General features: G+C 39.0%; 1 protein-coding gene across 1 annotated transcript in view; it reads left to right on the top strand.

The window, feature by feature from the left end:
* Positions 1 to 14,640, top strand: part of GRID1 (glutamate receptor, ionotropic, delta 1) — a 540,147-nt gene extending 525,507 nt beyond the window's left edge. Inside the window, 1 exon segment of the mRNA XM_009893055.1 lies at positions 14,212 to 14,640. Coding sequence (XP_009891357.1) covers positions 14,212 to 14,640 — 429 coding nt within the window.
* Positions 14,641 to 15,173: the final 533 nt, after the last annotated feature.

Here is a 15,173-nt window from a genome sequence, read left to right as displayed (position 1 = left end):
TGGAAGAATGTGCACAGCCTTCATTAGCATTGGAGGAATGTTTTCAGCTGATATTAAGGTGTTGGTATTTGCCAGTTCATTGCCTTTTCCTCTTCTACTTTGTATTCCTTTGGCTTTTGTGGAGGTAAGCCTGAGCCAATACATTGAGGTGTTCAAGGACTCAGATGTCTGTGGTATAAATCATAACTCTTAATTACAATGAGTCTGAAAAATGTAGTGTTAACTATGTAACTCGGAGGACCAGAAAGCCTGTTTTTTGAAACCTGACAGCCTAACTTGGACTTTGACATTAATCTCATCTACATTTGTATAGACTTCATAGGAAGAGTTATGTCGGATGGAGACTACATTCAATTGGAGTATTTTTACAGTGTTCGCATATGAAGAAAATCTGCCTCACCCAATTAAAAAACGGGATTGTTTCTACCCATTAAGTCAGTTCATTTAGGTAAACCTCCAGGAAAGATGGACTGCCTTTACTTTCCCAAAAAGACAGTTGCCATTGATTCACAATTCTGTCATGCAAGGAACAGTGAAATTTCTTGTATGAAGAGAGAAGGCTGGGTTAATTTTCTTTTTCAGGGTGTTGATACAAGATATTTTTATCCTATTTCAAGCAGATTTGTAAAAATGTTTCTAATGAGTTCTTCTGTAAAAATCTTAATGTTATCCCTTTTAATTCTTCATTTAATCCTTATCAAATCAGATTAACAGAAAAAAGATTGGCTTTAACATCAGGAAAAAACATATAGCTGCAACACTGTGCTACATTCTTCTATTAGGGCTCAAGTTTGTAATCTCTTAAAGTTGGAAAGATATCTAGTAATGTTTAAATGCCCTTATTTTCTGATTTAGAAAAAATTACATTTGGTCATCTCTTTGAAATCAGATTTTCTAGAATTTATAATCACCCTCTCCTAATTTTTGTTATTACCCAGCCATCCTATACCCACAGTGACATTTAGGCAGCTCATACATCTATCTCTGTGTGTTAAAGTCTTGAATTTACACAGCTGCTCCTCAGCCTGCAATACTGACATCTAATATTTTGACTTTGATAAGCTTCAGAAATTTGGGGAGTTGTAAAATAAAAAATGAAAGTTAGTATTTATTCTGGAATCTCTGTTCAGTCACTCTATATCCATTCTGAATAAATGAACAATCAGAGAAAGTTATTGAAACCTGGTACCGTAGAAATGTCGAGCTTTCAATAATTATCTCTGGATTTCTATATCTTTTGGTATGAGTCCTATGCATTTATTTCATTGTATCAGTAAGCTATAATGTAATTTGGATTATTTAACTGCCAAGGGCTTTGCCACGTTGTCAGGTTGTTGGTATCTTTTATTCCATTTGACACACTGAAAGGCAGTTTTCAAATTTTCATTGTCATTATGATCAAGTGTAGCTGCTTACTGCAATGGACTCCCCAGCATCCTCTGTGCTTTATCAGCTGTGTCTTATTGTGATGTACAATTCCCCTTGAAGATTATTACTTCTGAGATCTCTTTAGAACTATTAAGAAAGCACTCCTAGTTCATCCACATACTATACTCCAAAACAATGAAAACAGAGAAGCAAGGATAAAATATATTATTCATGGAAAGAAAGTTGCATTCCCGTATTTTTCACTGTGCACAAGATATATTTACCAAAAGCAAATTAACAGGCAACCCCCCATCAAAGAAATTAGTCACTTTTACAGGATGATTTTTTTGCTGGGAACTGATACTTGTTGGACCTTCCACAAAAGGTGATATTGATTCAGTTATTGTTAATACAGCTCTTGAATGACAATGTTAGAATGATCTCAAAAAATTCTTGGTTTGATTCTTTCTTAGCTCAGATAATATACATTATAAATCAGAAATGTATTTTCTCCGAACTGCTTGTGCTACTCCTAGCAACGGGAGTGTTTCAGAAACTTTACCCAGTGTGTTTGTGATTTTGTAGTGCATGAAGATTTTGGGGTTTTTTCTGGTTAAGGCATAGCATAATTTTCCACCTCCTGAGTTGCTACTAGTCATTGCCTCATAACTTGTGTCAAATTTATAATTCATTAACAATCACAGTCTTCACAGCTTAGTTTGTGATTTCTTAACTTTCTCGTGCTTCTGCAACATCATTTTATTCAACAATCTTTTCACTTTTCTGTTCTCACTTTTTATTTTTAAATGATTAAAAGGGGGAAGCAATTCATGTACTGTCCAGTGTGGGAACAGACTTGTGCACTAGTAACAGCATCTTACTGTTCCTGTTTCCTGCTACTCCCAGCTTAATGTTTTAAATGTTATTGAATATCAAAAAGTCTAGACTCTGCAATACTTCCTTGTATTACTAGTTACTGCTTTTTCTAGGATAGTGGGAGGTAACAAAATTACTCTAAAAATTGTCACAAATATCTTGGCATTATGCAGGATGAAAGAAAGAAAACCTATATCTCTGGCCAGGGCAGCCTTGTACGATCTGCCTTAAGTTCCTCGGTTTCCATGTTTGATGATATGTAAATTCCAGCCTACCTCAAAAATCCCTATTTCCAGCTTTAGCAGTCATGAAAGTGGCCCACTAGGACTATCCTCTGGTATTAGAAGACTATGAAGCTCAGTGTACCTTAGAAGTGGAAATATGAGCTAGCAGATACGAGTCCAATGGATCAAAATTTATCACTGCTAAGAATTGTGGTTTGCACTGTGTTCATCTCACTGCAGTTCTCCAGCCAGATATTATTCCATGGTGATCGAGGCTTCCGTACTTTCAGCATGGTGTCAGCAGTGTTGGTTTTGATTATTAAAGAGTCTTATGCTTTCACCATTATTTTCACTTTCCTTGTCTTTTTCTTTGTCACTTCATTTACCTTGTCTCCTTTGTGGTGTTATCTTTTTATCTGACAATTTGATTTCCCCTGGGATGATTCCTTTTGAGAGTGAAAGGAAACATAAGATCATCAAACTGATATTTTATTTTCCCTTCATTGCATGTCCTCTATATTTTATCTTGTTTTTATTTTAAATTATTTTTTCTGTATTTTTATGACATGTCTGAAATCTTTGTACATTTTTTGCTCAGTTGCATATAAATGATCATTTGTTTGTACCACTGTATTGTATTCTACTTTTCTAAGATTAAATAAAGTTTTTTTCGGGAAAATAAATCACGCAAGCACTGGCAAAATAATGCATTTTAATGCCATCTAGAAATTCAGTTTCAAACTAGCTTTGAATATAATAAGCTGAGAAACTTCATTTAACTAGCATTTTTAAATCAGCAAAGCAGTGTTAGGAATCGGTCATCCCAGCATGCAAAGTTTAATGTTGTTTGATGATGAAGTATAAGCTGGAAGAATCAGTTAAAGGGGGAACAAAAAACCAAACAAAAGAAAAGGAGGATATAATATATATAAATTGCCTTGTACAGAAGCTGATAATAGCTGGAAGGGCATCTTAACTAACTCAGTGTTGGCTTCTTACATGAGTGAAGGAACAAGATTTTCTCCTTAGAGGTCCCTGGCAGTGAAGCAGATATTCTGTAATATCTGTAATATCACACAGACAGTGTGCTCATCCAGAATCCAATGAAATCAGTCAACTCTTGCTATTGATCACTATAGATTTAGGTCAAGGCTGTAATGGATTTAAAAGTGACATGTCATCCCCGTGATTAATGATACCCAGCCCAGGCTTCTGCTACCCGAAGCAGTGTTGAAGCATTCAAGTTTGGTTCCAGCATATTTCCCTAGCTGCAAGGGAAGGGACTTTTGTGTTTGGTTTAATTTTTCTCTCACTCATGTAAGAAAACCCTATTAATGGGATTCTTAGGGATACAATCTGGATTTACTCGGCATGAACCTTAGTGGGGGGGAAAAAACATTGAACAGAAATAAGCTTAAAAAATGAATGTTGCCATGCAGGGAAGTCAAAAAGAAACAACCTGTTTAAAGTTCCAGTTTGGTAATAATTTTAAGTACTTGCTTCAGTTGTATTACATCACCTATCCCAGAGAACTTCTGTGGCTACTCATGTGCTTGGCATGAGCTTATGTATTTTACTGAATTGGAGCCTTAATGTGTCAGATTCTTTTAGATTCTTCACACAATGTTTACAGAGCTAATGTTTGTCTATCATCTCAGCCTACAGTGGTTATTTAAAGCTGACTTTTTGGCAGGGGGGTTGAATGTTCAGTAATAACAAAGTCAGTAAAAGTTTAAAATAAAAAACATAAAATGTGGCTGTTTTCTCAATACTTTTTTTTTTCATTTTTGTGGTTTGTAAAATGCCTCATGGCTTGATCTAACTAAGCATTTAAACGTGTATGTAAAATTAAATAAGAGTTTGATCCTCACCTCACCCAGATCACCAAAACACTTCCATTTGTTTTAGTGGTGCAGGATCAAACTTGAGTTGCTTTGAACCCAACACGTATAAAGCATGAAGGGAAAGTTACGTGTGCATTGAAGACATCTGCTGAAGACTGAACTTACCATGCAATAATATTAACAAGCAATTTATAAATCTATTTATCCATTGAATTTAAATAGTTTTATAGTACCTGAAATAAGTCGTGCTCAATATTAACAAAATATTAAGGAATTATGGGTACTAATATTGTGGAAAATATATATTTATGTTTTAAAAAAAACTTGATGGTTTGGTTATGATTTTCTGTAAGTTCAGAACCATATTTATAAGCACCTATAATGAAAAGACCTACCTGGACTTACTCAACATAACAAGTACTATTTCTTCAGAAATATGAGGTATCCAAGAGTTGTCTTTTGGGAAACTGGTGGCCAGCTTTTTATTAGTGTAATGATTTGGCTGGCCGTGTCTTTTCTTATGTCAAAATAGCAGCTTGGGCAGTTTCCAAAATACAGCCCTGAATAAGGGTGCAGAAACCTTCTCAAAATTCAGATTTTAATTAAAACATTTGTGGCTAATAGTCAGGAGTTAGGAATTTTCTAAGGCTTTCCCGTGGCTGGAGTGGAGAAGAGAGGCTTTGCAAGGCAACTATGGCTGGGCATCAAACAGGTTGTAGAAGCAACTCCTTGCATCTGCTATGCCAACTCTCTCTTGGACTCCTGGCATAATAGGAAAAAATGGGAACTTTTGAGATTTGAATTTGACTGGGCTGGAATGGTGAAGAAGGATGACGATAGAGCAATCTGTTATGCCTGATGCTCCAATAGTGTAAATCAGACTGTTAGAGGGTAGTGTTGCTTTGCTTTGGGCTCAGTAGAGTGAAAAATTACGTCCCTTGTGGACTAGATAATAATTTAGGATTTAAAAGCTGTGTAAAGCAATGTAAAGAATCCATTAACTTTTAGTGAGTTTTGGAACAGAACCTATGTGAATTTAATCTTTGCTTTGTAAAAGAATAACCTGTCACCTCCCAGGGTCATTTTAGATGTAGTTGAATTATGAAAACGCCACCCTCTTCAGGGCCATCCTCTTTGGTTGCAGTGGCTAGAATTTGCTATTTCAAACCAGAAGTATAAGAAGTAATAAGTATATGTTTGCTGGTAAGAGTGAAATATTAATCACATTATTAGCCTCACTATTTTGATCCTTTTCTTTTCTCCCCACATCTTCCTTTCCCTTTCTATCTGGAGATGGCCAATGATGTGATGTTGGGCCTCAGAAGCATGGTGAGAATTTACAATAAACATACAGATAATTGGTTTGTTGTTGAAGATGCCTGCACAGATGAATCCTTGCTAGTTTTCTCCTCACGTTTACCTCTCCCTGGAACTCCCCTTGAACCTAACCTTTGTGTTGTTGGAAATGCCTGTAACCACAATACATGCAGTGTATGCACAGTAAAGGTTTCCCTATGTGCAAGTTCTCCTTTCTCCTAAAAGAGTTCCTTTGCAGAGACATTGGCATGCTCATCAACCAGCACTCATTCAGTACTGCATTTTGCTCCTTGTGTTGAAAACTGTTTCTTTTCATTCTCTTACTATCCTGTTTATTTTTGACCTCACGAAAACTGTGGCAACATCTGTATAACGTGAACCAGTCATTCATTTTCTTTGTAGTTGGGTTACCGGCTTCTAATGCTCGTGAACCAAGGTTGGTAAGGATTCTAAAGCTTGAATTCCTACGCATGAGGCTGAATGTCCCCTTTCTTATAGAGTAACAAACGAGGATGCTATCACAGCCTCTCACTTTGCGGGTTTGAGTCTGCTGTCGGTTGTGAGGACTAGCCAGTGTTTCTCTGTGATTGCTCTTAGTTCATGGGTTGTGATGAATGTGGGAGCGAGTCACTGCAAAAGACTGGGGTCAGAGTGAGGTGTGCCTACTGTCACCTAATGTGCAATGCTTGTCCCATCAGCACTGTGCCCTGCATATTTATTCACAGTGCCATAGCATGCAGATGCAGTTGAAGAGAAAAAAATAAAACTAAGACAGATATTTAGCTGGTTTAAATTGGTGTGCTGGTGGGGAGCTTATTGTCCAGTGTGTTTCTGGATGCGGCTCACAGACAGGGACTATGGGACAGTCCCAGCCATCTTCAGAATGAGTGCCCTGGCTAGATGCGATTTCAGGTTACATAAATCCAACCTGGGTAAGGGGGGCAACGTGAGTGTGGGAAGATATGGACTGCTTCATGAAGCTCCTTGCTACTTGTAGCAATTCTGTAGCAAGTCACTGTTACTTGATTGGTCTCCAGGTTTCTGGTAATACTTTCTTATTTTCACCAATTTTCTGCTTGTGGGTAGGTGGGAATAAACTTTGGCAATGTATTTGAAACCATTTTCTATCCCATTAACATAATCTTTGCAGCATTCTCTTATTTCTCACTTTTTTTCAGGTTTACTTAGAAAGGAAAAGAATATTACTGTCTCTTCATAAAGGAATTTCTGCTCTCTGGTGAAGGAGAGCACCTCCTAGTGAATAAGGTGGCTTCTTGTACATAATCTTTTATGAAGTTTTGTTTCTTTGAAGATGATTACACACTGAATGAAATTAATATGTTGCAAAACTCTTTCATTTCTTTTATCCTTTCAATTGGATAACGGTCTACTGGACCTCAACTGATGTCAGTCTCAATGCATTCTTCTAACAGCTGTTTTATGGATGATAGCTTAGTTAATTGCTAATTTAAAATACATGGTATAGTTCCCAGTTATAAAAGCAGAAGTTTGATTGCAGAGTTGGGTGTATTTATAAAATAGTTTTTCAAGTAGACTCTTGAGGTGCATCTGTACTTATTTCTAACAAGATGCTGTTATGGTCAAACCAGCATCTAGCAGAGTACACTTAGAAACCACTCAGCAAATTTTATGTAACATTAAGTGCTCTTTGACTAGGTCAGTTGCCTGTGTTAAATTAATGACAGCAAACATACATCATCGCTGCATCTGTTTACACGTCTGTCTGCATTTCACTGCATTGTCGACTGCAGAATCTCTAGAATAATGAGTGTGGCAAACTGAGTCGTATTAAAAAGGGGTTATTTGTATTAATATAACACCATACTGTGTTGTCATTGTTTTGCAGCACATCTATTATATATATCATCACTGCTTTTTCTTCCTGAGCAAGGCAATTATGTCTGGTTTTGCCACTCTGTCAGAGCCTCCTGGAATAAATTAAAATTACAGCTTTACATATGCAGTAGCTGCAGCTGAAAGTAATGATTATGACCCTGGGTGAACACAGAATTTCACAATAATCTTAAACAAATGTCCATATGCAGAGCTGCTGCTTCTTCATTTCTCCTTAATAAGCTAAATGTTTGAGTCCATGATGTCTGAAACCCCACGGGCAGAAGCTGGTAGCTGGGTGGAGCTGTGGGTTTTGACGCTGAGCTAGTAAGAGAATAGCCTGTGGGTACCTGAGCATGGGAACCTCGCTGTTTCAGTTTTATTTCTCTGCTTTCTTTTTCAGCTATGCGGTATGTCTGTCTGTGCATGGAAGGGCCTCAGAGACTTCCTTTCTGCCCAGCTGGGTACATGTGTGCCTTCCATCATCTGTGTCTCATGACCACTGTCACTTGTATTTTTTAACATACGAGTATGGGTAAAGAGGTGTTTTATATGGATGGTAGAGGGACTGGCATGTAACCTGGTCTGGGTCAGAAGAGGAAATGTTGGGCTGGGGCTGGGGCTTGACTCAAATTTTGAACCCCAGTCCAAATCACAAAATTGTCTTATTATTTTAAATAGTTCTTTCACAGAATGAAAACGTAATGTTAACATTACTGTCTTGGTTTCATTCTGTCACTGAAAGATAATCCTTCATATTGTCACCCAAGACAGAAACAAGCAAACAAACAAAACAGAAATGCACCGTGATTGATGATTAAGACTGTATTACTTTAAAAGCATTATTTTCTGCATGTCTCCTGAGGCTTATTAAGAACTGCATTAACAGGCTTTTAATACTTGGCACAGTTATGAGCATCTGACCAGGAGGTATTGACACGTTCACGATAGTCCCTCGGTGTATGTGCCTGTCTGCCCATATTGGCCATATTTCTGAATTTTTAGTGCTTGGTATTTGGGGTCAGGACCACCAGTCTTTTTCTTCTTCTCTAGTCTAGTGTGGTTTTATTTGCATGTGTGGGATGCAGATGCAACTTATCACAGTTTTGGCATAGTTTTAGCATCAAATTTCTGCAGATATTTGGCCTTCCTTTTGGGGCATTTGTCTTCTTTTTTGGCCTTACTGAAACTGCTCGTTCAGCTTGCAACTTTTTATCTCTTCGAGTAGCTTCTCTTGAACTTCATGATAAGATCAGAGAAATCAAGACTAAGAACATGAGGCCACATTGGTGTCATTAATAAAAACATTCTTCTTAAAAACCTTCCCTTTGGAAAACCCCAACTTTTGCAAGTCTGGCAGCTGAACAGTATCACCTTTGAATTAACTGTGTTTCGAGCAATGTGGGCAATTTCTTGAAAACATCAGCCAGTAGCTCCTTTCCAACACTCAGACGTCTCTCAAATTTGATGTTAACTGACTTCACACCTCCCAAGTAGTTTCATATTCTTTCAATCTGACTGCCCACACGTTTTTATTCGAGCCCACTGTCAAAAGTCACAGAAAATAAGCTGGAAAAAGATATTGATTACTCTGTAAATCATCCTGTCTGCATTTATATATTGCCATAAATTCTCTCCACGTGATAAGGCCAAACTTGGTTAGTCCTGAAAGGGAGTCATAGTTTCTTGCAGGCGTGGTCATGCAGGGTTAGCCGTTCCCAGATAATTCTGGTGAGCATCCTTCACATCCACGCCAAAGGTTGCCACGGTGCGCTCCTACAGTCAGTCGTAGGCCACTGAACCTGTCGCTCACGATCAAGTGCTTGGCACGTATCGGAAACGTGCCCTTCATTCGCCCTCCCAGAACTCAATCTCATTGGGGAAGAATGACATTTAAATTGGTATTTATGAGTAAGATAATTTCCTGACCAGAAGCAATGTTTGGTTAGCTGTTTTCCTTAAGCTTGAGGAGGATAAGCCTGTGTTTATAATTCATTTTCCTTACACGTGATATTTTTTCTTCCCTTCACTGATTAATTTCTTCAGCTGATCTATTTGGAGTACAACGTTAATATTGAAAATAGAATTATGAAGGTAGCAAAGGAAAAATATTTGATCTCCTTCTGGCAACACAAGCGTATACGTTTATCCAATGTAGCTATGTATGAAAAGTGAAGTTGAATTGGCACGAAACATCTGCGATGTGACATATTTATAACATTAACTAAGTTTTGCATATTAAGTGCAAAAGAGAGACAAGAAACCTTTGGTAAGATGTCTGTCACAGACACTGAAGTATTAAGTTTGGAGCTCATTTATTCAGTTCTTGAAGAGACCTGACTAGAGCTTAGTGGAGCTGAAGCCAGAAACCTTTAGAAGAGAAGCAGTAGGGCTTCCCCCGAGGTGTTGTCCTTTGGGTAAGGGATGTCTCTGTGCTAGAAAACTGGCACCAAACTCCACTATGGCTCCTGGTTTTTCCATCCAGCTGACGGGTCTGATGCATCTGCCATTCCCTAGCTCCAAGACTCAATTTATTAATTTATAGTAATTTATTAGATATCATGCATTAATTTTTGTCAGAGAGAAGTGCAAAAATAAAGAACAGTTACAGCATCAGAAAGCTTGAAAATCTTTTGCAATGCTACATTACCATTTTACAATTAAGGTGACAAAGCCTCAGGAAATGGAAAAAAAGGAACTTAACTAAGTGCTTAAAAATTATAACAAATGGCTCATATTTAATGAGACTTACAGAATTAAAAATAAAGGAGAACACTGAGCTGACAAGGGAGCAAAACATCATAACTTTTAAGATTTGTTTTTCTGGCTTTATTACCATTTAAACGTTTTTCCTTGTTACTTTTTAGTAACATATGCCTCGCTAATGAATTTTCCAGGGGAACAATAAAGGAAAAGAAAGATGAGGTTTACAGAATTTACAAATTCTGAAAGCTTGGCTTATCAAATAGAGCTATCCCAAAGCCTTCAATTCTGGAAATCTTGGGATTCAAGGCAGTCTTCTAGTATGTAATGACAAACTAGTCTTTTCAAGGGTTTCTAATTTTTATCTTGGGGCTTTTTTAAGCATTTGAAAAATCATTCATTCAGCATTAGGATAGTTTCATACAAAGCTTGACATTTAGTTATTTGGCTGCTCTTCATCTAATAAGACAAAGAAAATGGAAGAACCTTTAAAAATGTGGTAGTATTATTCCTCAGAGACGGAGTTGTTTTCCTTAACCTTTACAAACATTTTATTTTAACAACAAAAAGAAGGAATAATGTGAACTTCTGGGCTCTTGGAAGCCTTTAAAGAGTTTTCTCTGATCATAGTAAGGCCAGAAAGCTGTCCTTAATGCTGAAAAAAAGAGAAGTGGGCAAATGAAATCCACACCCCTACCTCTTAAAAAAACCCCAAGTATTTACTTCTCGACTTACTTCATAAAGTGTTCTGTTGTAGATAAAATGTGGTGTCTGTATGCAGAAGTTGTGTTTCTCTTTTCCTTAAGAGTGAAAACTCTAGCACAGTGAAACATAGGTTTTCTGTTATGAAATATAAGCAGATGCAAATCCACCATTTTCTGAGGAACGCTGTCCCAGGGCCGGACTGGGCATAGCAGAAGAGGGCCATCCTGTTAGGCCAATGGACGGAAACTTTCCAAATGACGTCGTCCTTAATAACCCCTCTGCTCTGGACCGGGAGATGTCTTTCAGACCATCCCATATGTGGCTCTTCATGTTTACGTCTTAAAAGAGCTAAGCTACATATATAACTAGGATTAATTGATCCTTTGATTTTTATAACCTTTTGTGCACAAATTCTCCAAATGAAGAGCGCACTTCATTCACACGTATTTTTTCTCTGCAAATAGTTAAAGACTGCATGTTGCAAATATTGAAACTCTGCTGTTCCTTCTGGCTTGGCTAGTTATCCCCGTCACATGGTATTTGTTTCTGTTGCAAAGCAGGATAGAAGGCACTAAGGATGTGCTTGTAATCAAAAAATATAAATAAGATGTTGATTTCACTTGAAATGATCTGAAGAAGGCATTAGTATTTGGCAAAAGCTCAGAAAAATGCAAATGAGTCATGAACATTTCTCCAAAGTCTTAATTAGGAAAATTTGTTCTAGTATTTGCTCAGTTTTAACCTGAGTTCTCAACTTTTTTCTTATTTTGTAGTAAAGGCTCAGCATGCATATGGGCCCCAGATAACTAGAATGCCAACCTAGGAGTATAAATCAAAGCTAGCAGCATTTTTGAGAAAAGAAATAGTACAGGGTAGCCAAAGAAACATTATATAATGGGTTCCTGAGAGTTAGCTTCCTTAGACACCGCTATTGTCATACGTGGTGGCAGTTTGTGGGTAAGCAGAACTTGGCAGTGAGCTTTCATTGACAGATGGCTGAGGAAAACACAGCAGGACGCAACGGGACGTCTGTGCAAAAGGAAACCACCGGTAGAGGTCCAGCCCTTACTCCCAATGGGGGATAATATAAGAACACTTCTCACACTTGCCCCCAGTCCACAAGAAATAGAAATAAATACAATTATGAATCAAATCCATGTAATCCTCTGGCTGTTATACCACAAATCCTTAACTTACCTAGCTACCAAGTTTATGAAAGAGCCTCAGTGTTATCGTCAGCTTGGTGTTCATTCAATAGTTGTCTAAAAGTTGTCTAACTTATTGAATGAAGAGCCTGAAAGGTCAGGTACGGCTGTTGGCAGAGGGACTTAACGCAGCTGCAGCAGTTAGCTGATCCAGTGTTGTATGGTCCCTTTCTGCCACAAACATTTATTTTTTTATTTATTGTCCATTGATTTTCTTGAACTCAAAATTATCTGATTAGTTGCTTAGAGGATTTTTTTTTTTTTTTAATAGTTTGTTTCTCTGGTGAGGAAGATGATATCCCCCAGGTTTCTGGGAGCTTCACTGAGACCTTGGTGGATTTGTGATGTAAATGAAATCGGAATTAATTTTCTACTGATTAGCAAAGGAGGTGCAATGCGAAGCTAAGCCCTGTAATTGGTGAACAATTGTACTCCAGATGAAATCAATGGGGATTTAGCCCAGGCTAAGGACGCATGTTTGCGTTCATCATCATGTAACACTAATTCGTTTCCAAATCCATGCAGAGATCATCAAATGCAACAGTTCTTGAGTAATGTAGAAGTGGTGTTAAATCAGGAGATTAGAATCAAATCTGTAGTGGACATCGACTGGAATCAAGGGCTTTGGAGTTGACTTGTCAATTTACAGGTGAAAGCAAAGTTGCGTAGCAGTGGATACCACTAGAATAATATTGTAATTCTCTGTACTCGACCTGAAGATCATGAGGAGTGGGTGGCAGCGGCGGGCACCTCCTACTTCTCTGTTCGTTGGGTTTAACCAACATTTAAGCACGCATTGATCTGTGAGCAATCAGGGATTACTGGAACATGAAAGTTTCAGGTAGTCCTACTTCTTAGGCTGGCTGCCTAGTGCAATTACAGGTTTCAGTCAGACCAGGGAATTTCTCCAGTTCCAGGATTGTTGGGTTTTCTAGATGCTTTGCTGCTAGTCTGCTGTTATGTTACGCTTGCACCAAATAACTCTAACTGTAGATCATCGCTGTGCTTTATGAGATATAGAGAAATGATATACTATAATACCTTTTGACTGGAAATACAATGCTAGCTATTAAAATTCAGTCATACAGCATCCCAGGTGGTTGACTTTACCCTGCCAGTTTTGTTGCTTTCCGATTTGAGCATCCTGAACGCCGCACTGTGGTGATAAACAGCCCATTGTAGGTCTTTGCTGCTTCAGGTTTTAAAGACAACTTCTTTTGCTGTATTTCCTCGTGAAAGCTAAAACATGTTCAGTAAGTTGTCCCAAAAGCCCTTTGAAGAGACTGCCCTGGGAGCCTTAGGCAATGCCTTCTCAGAAGGTGGTGATGCATTTTCTAAAGACCAGCATTACTTTCCCAAGCCCTGACCACAGACAGACTTGGACCAGATGGTGTGTTAAGATGACCGACAGCTTGTAGTTGGTCACACAGCTGTTCAAAGCACCAAGTGAGTGGTCGCCTCCCCAGGGCTCCCAGAGTAGGTCTCTCTTAGTGCTGTTCCAGTAGGTTTATAGTCTGTGCCACATAGGTGACCCAGAACTTCCTGCTGGGAAGGGAAGACTTCTTCACCACCACAACCCCTGGCCAGGAGATTTTGGCACATGAAGCAGCTACCCTGGAGCTAGCTAGGTTGTGCACAGTGTTTTACTGACAAATTCCTTAGAAAATGCACTGCACCTAGATGAGATGGTGGGGAGCTGTCTTATGGTTACAAGGTGGCGAGCTGCTTGCTGGAATTTGGAGTCCCAACTCGATTGTTTGCCCGGCATATGCTTTTTTTCTGGCCTTGTGCAAGGTGAGCTAAGGGCCTGTGGGATACACTGGTCCCTGGTGCCAGCTCCTGTTAGCTGGACCAGAGCCATCGGTTTACCTCAAAGGAAGATGGGATTGACAGCATCAGGGACTTTTGCAGGCTGAGATTGAGCTGGTATTTTCTTCAGCCTGTGTTTCTCAGCTGGAGATGTTGGGCAGACCTTGAGGTTTTGCATAGGCACAGATGAAATCGAAGCGATGTAATGAGTGGACAGCGACTCCTGTCACACAGAGGAAATGGAGTGGGGCCGGACGGGACTGGAGATTGTGTTTGGGCTGATTGTTCTGGTTTCTTCTTCCCTAGGACAAAGAAGTGAACCTGGAGCAGGTCCATAGGCGCATGAACAGTTTAATCGATGAAGACATAGCCCACAAGCAAATCTCTCCAGCATCCATTGAAATCTCAGCCTTGGAGATCGGTGGCATGCAGCCAACTCAGACCCTGGAGCCGGTACGCGAATACCAGAACACGCAACTTTCTGTCACCACCTTTTTACCAGAACAGACAACTCATGGTGCCAGCAGGACACTCACAGCTGCCTCCGGCAGCAACCTGCCGCTGCCCCTGAGCAGCTCAGCCACCATGCCCTCCATACAGTGTAAACACAGGTCACCAAATGGAGGACTATTTCGTCAGAGTCCCGTGAAAACCCCGATCCCAATGTCATTTCAGTCTGTGCCGGGGGGAGTCATTCCAGAAGCAATGGAGCCCTCACATGGAACATCCATATGATGAAAACAAACAGTAAAACAACCAGCAGAGCTTTTTAATACAAAATTTAAAAGAAACAAAAAAAAAAAAAAACAAAACAAACTCTTACATTTTTCTTGTATATACCTGTAAATAATGAAAGAATGAAGTGGGGTAAAAGTGTATTTTGAATATTCCCAATTTTCGAAGTCAGTAAAAAACAAAACAAAAAACAAACAAAAATGTATGAATGACTTTGTAAATTTTGTTCTATATGAATAAAAAGGCAAACTACTTGTGATCGTTCTCAAGTGCCAAAGAAGACCAGTTACTGGGACTGAGGGCCGTACATTTTTTTTCCCATGGATTTCAACATTTATTCCCTTACTACATAGCCCACAAGCAAATCTCTCCAGCATCCATTGAAATCTCAGCCTTGGAGATCGGTGGCATGCAGCCAACTCAGACCCTGGAGCCGGTACGCGAATACCAGAACACGCAACTTTCTGTCACCACCTTTTTACCAGAACAGACAACTCATGGTGCCAGCAGGACACTCACAGCTGCCTCCGGCA

This window comes from Charadrius vociferus, unplaced genomic scaffold (assembly GCF_000708025.1).
Source record: "Charadrius vociferus isolate BGI_N301 unplaced genomic scaffold, ASM70802v2 scaffold429, whole genome shotgun sequence".
NCBI lineage: Eukaryota > Metazoa > Chordata > Aves > Charadriiformes > Charadriidae > Charadrius > Charadrius vociferus.
Note: the sequence above shows the minus strand (reverse complement) of the source record. Positions and strands in the feature narration are given on the sequence as shown.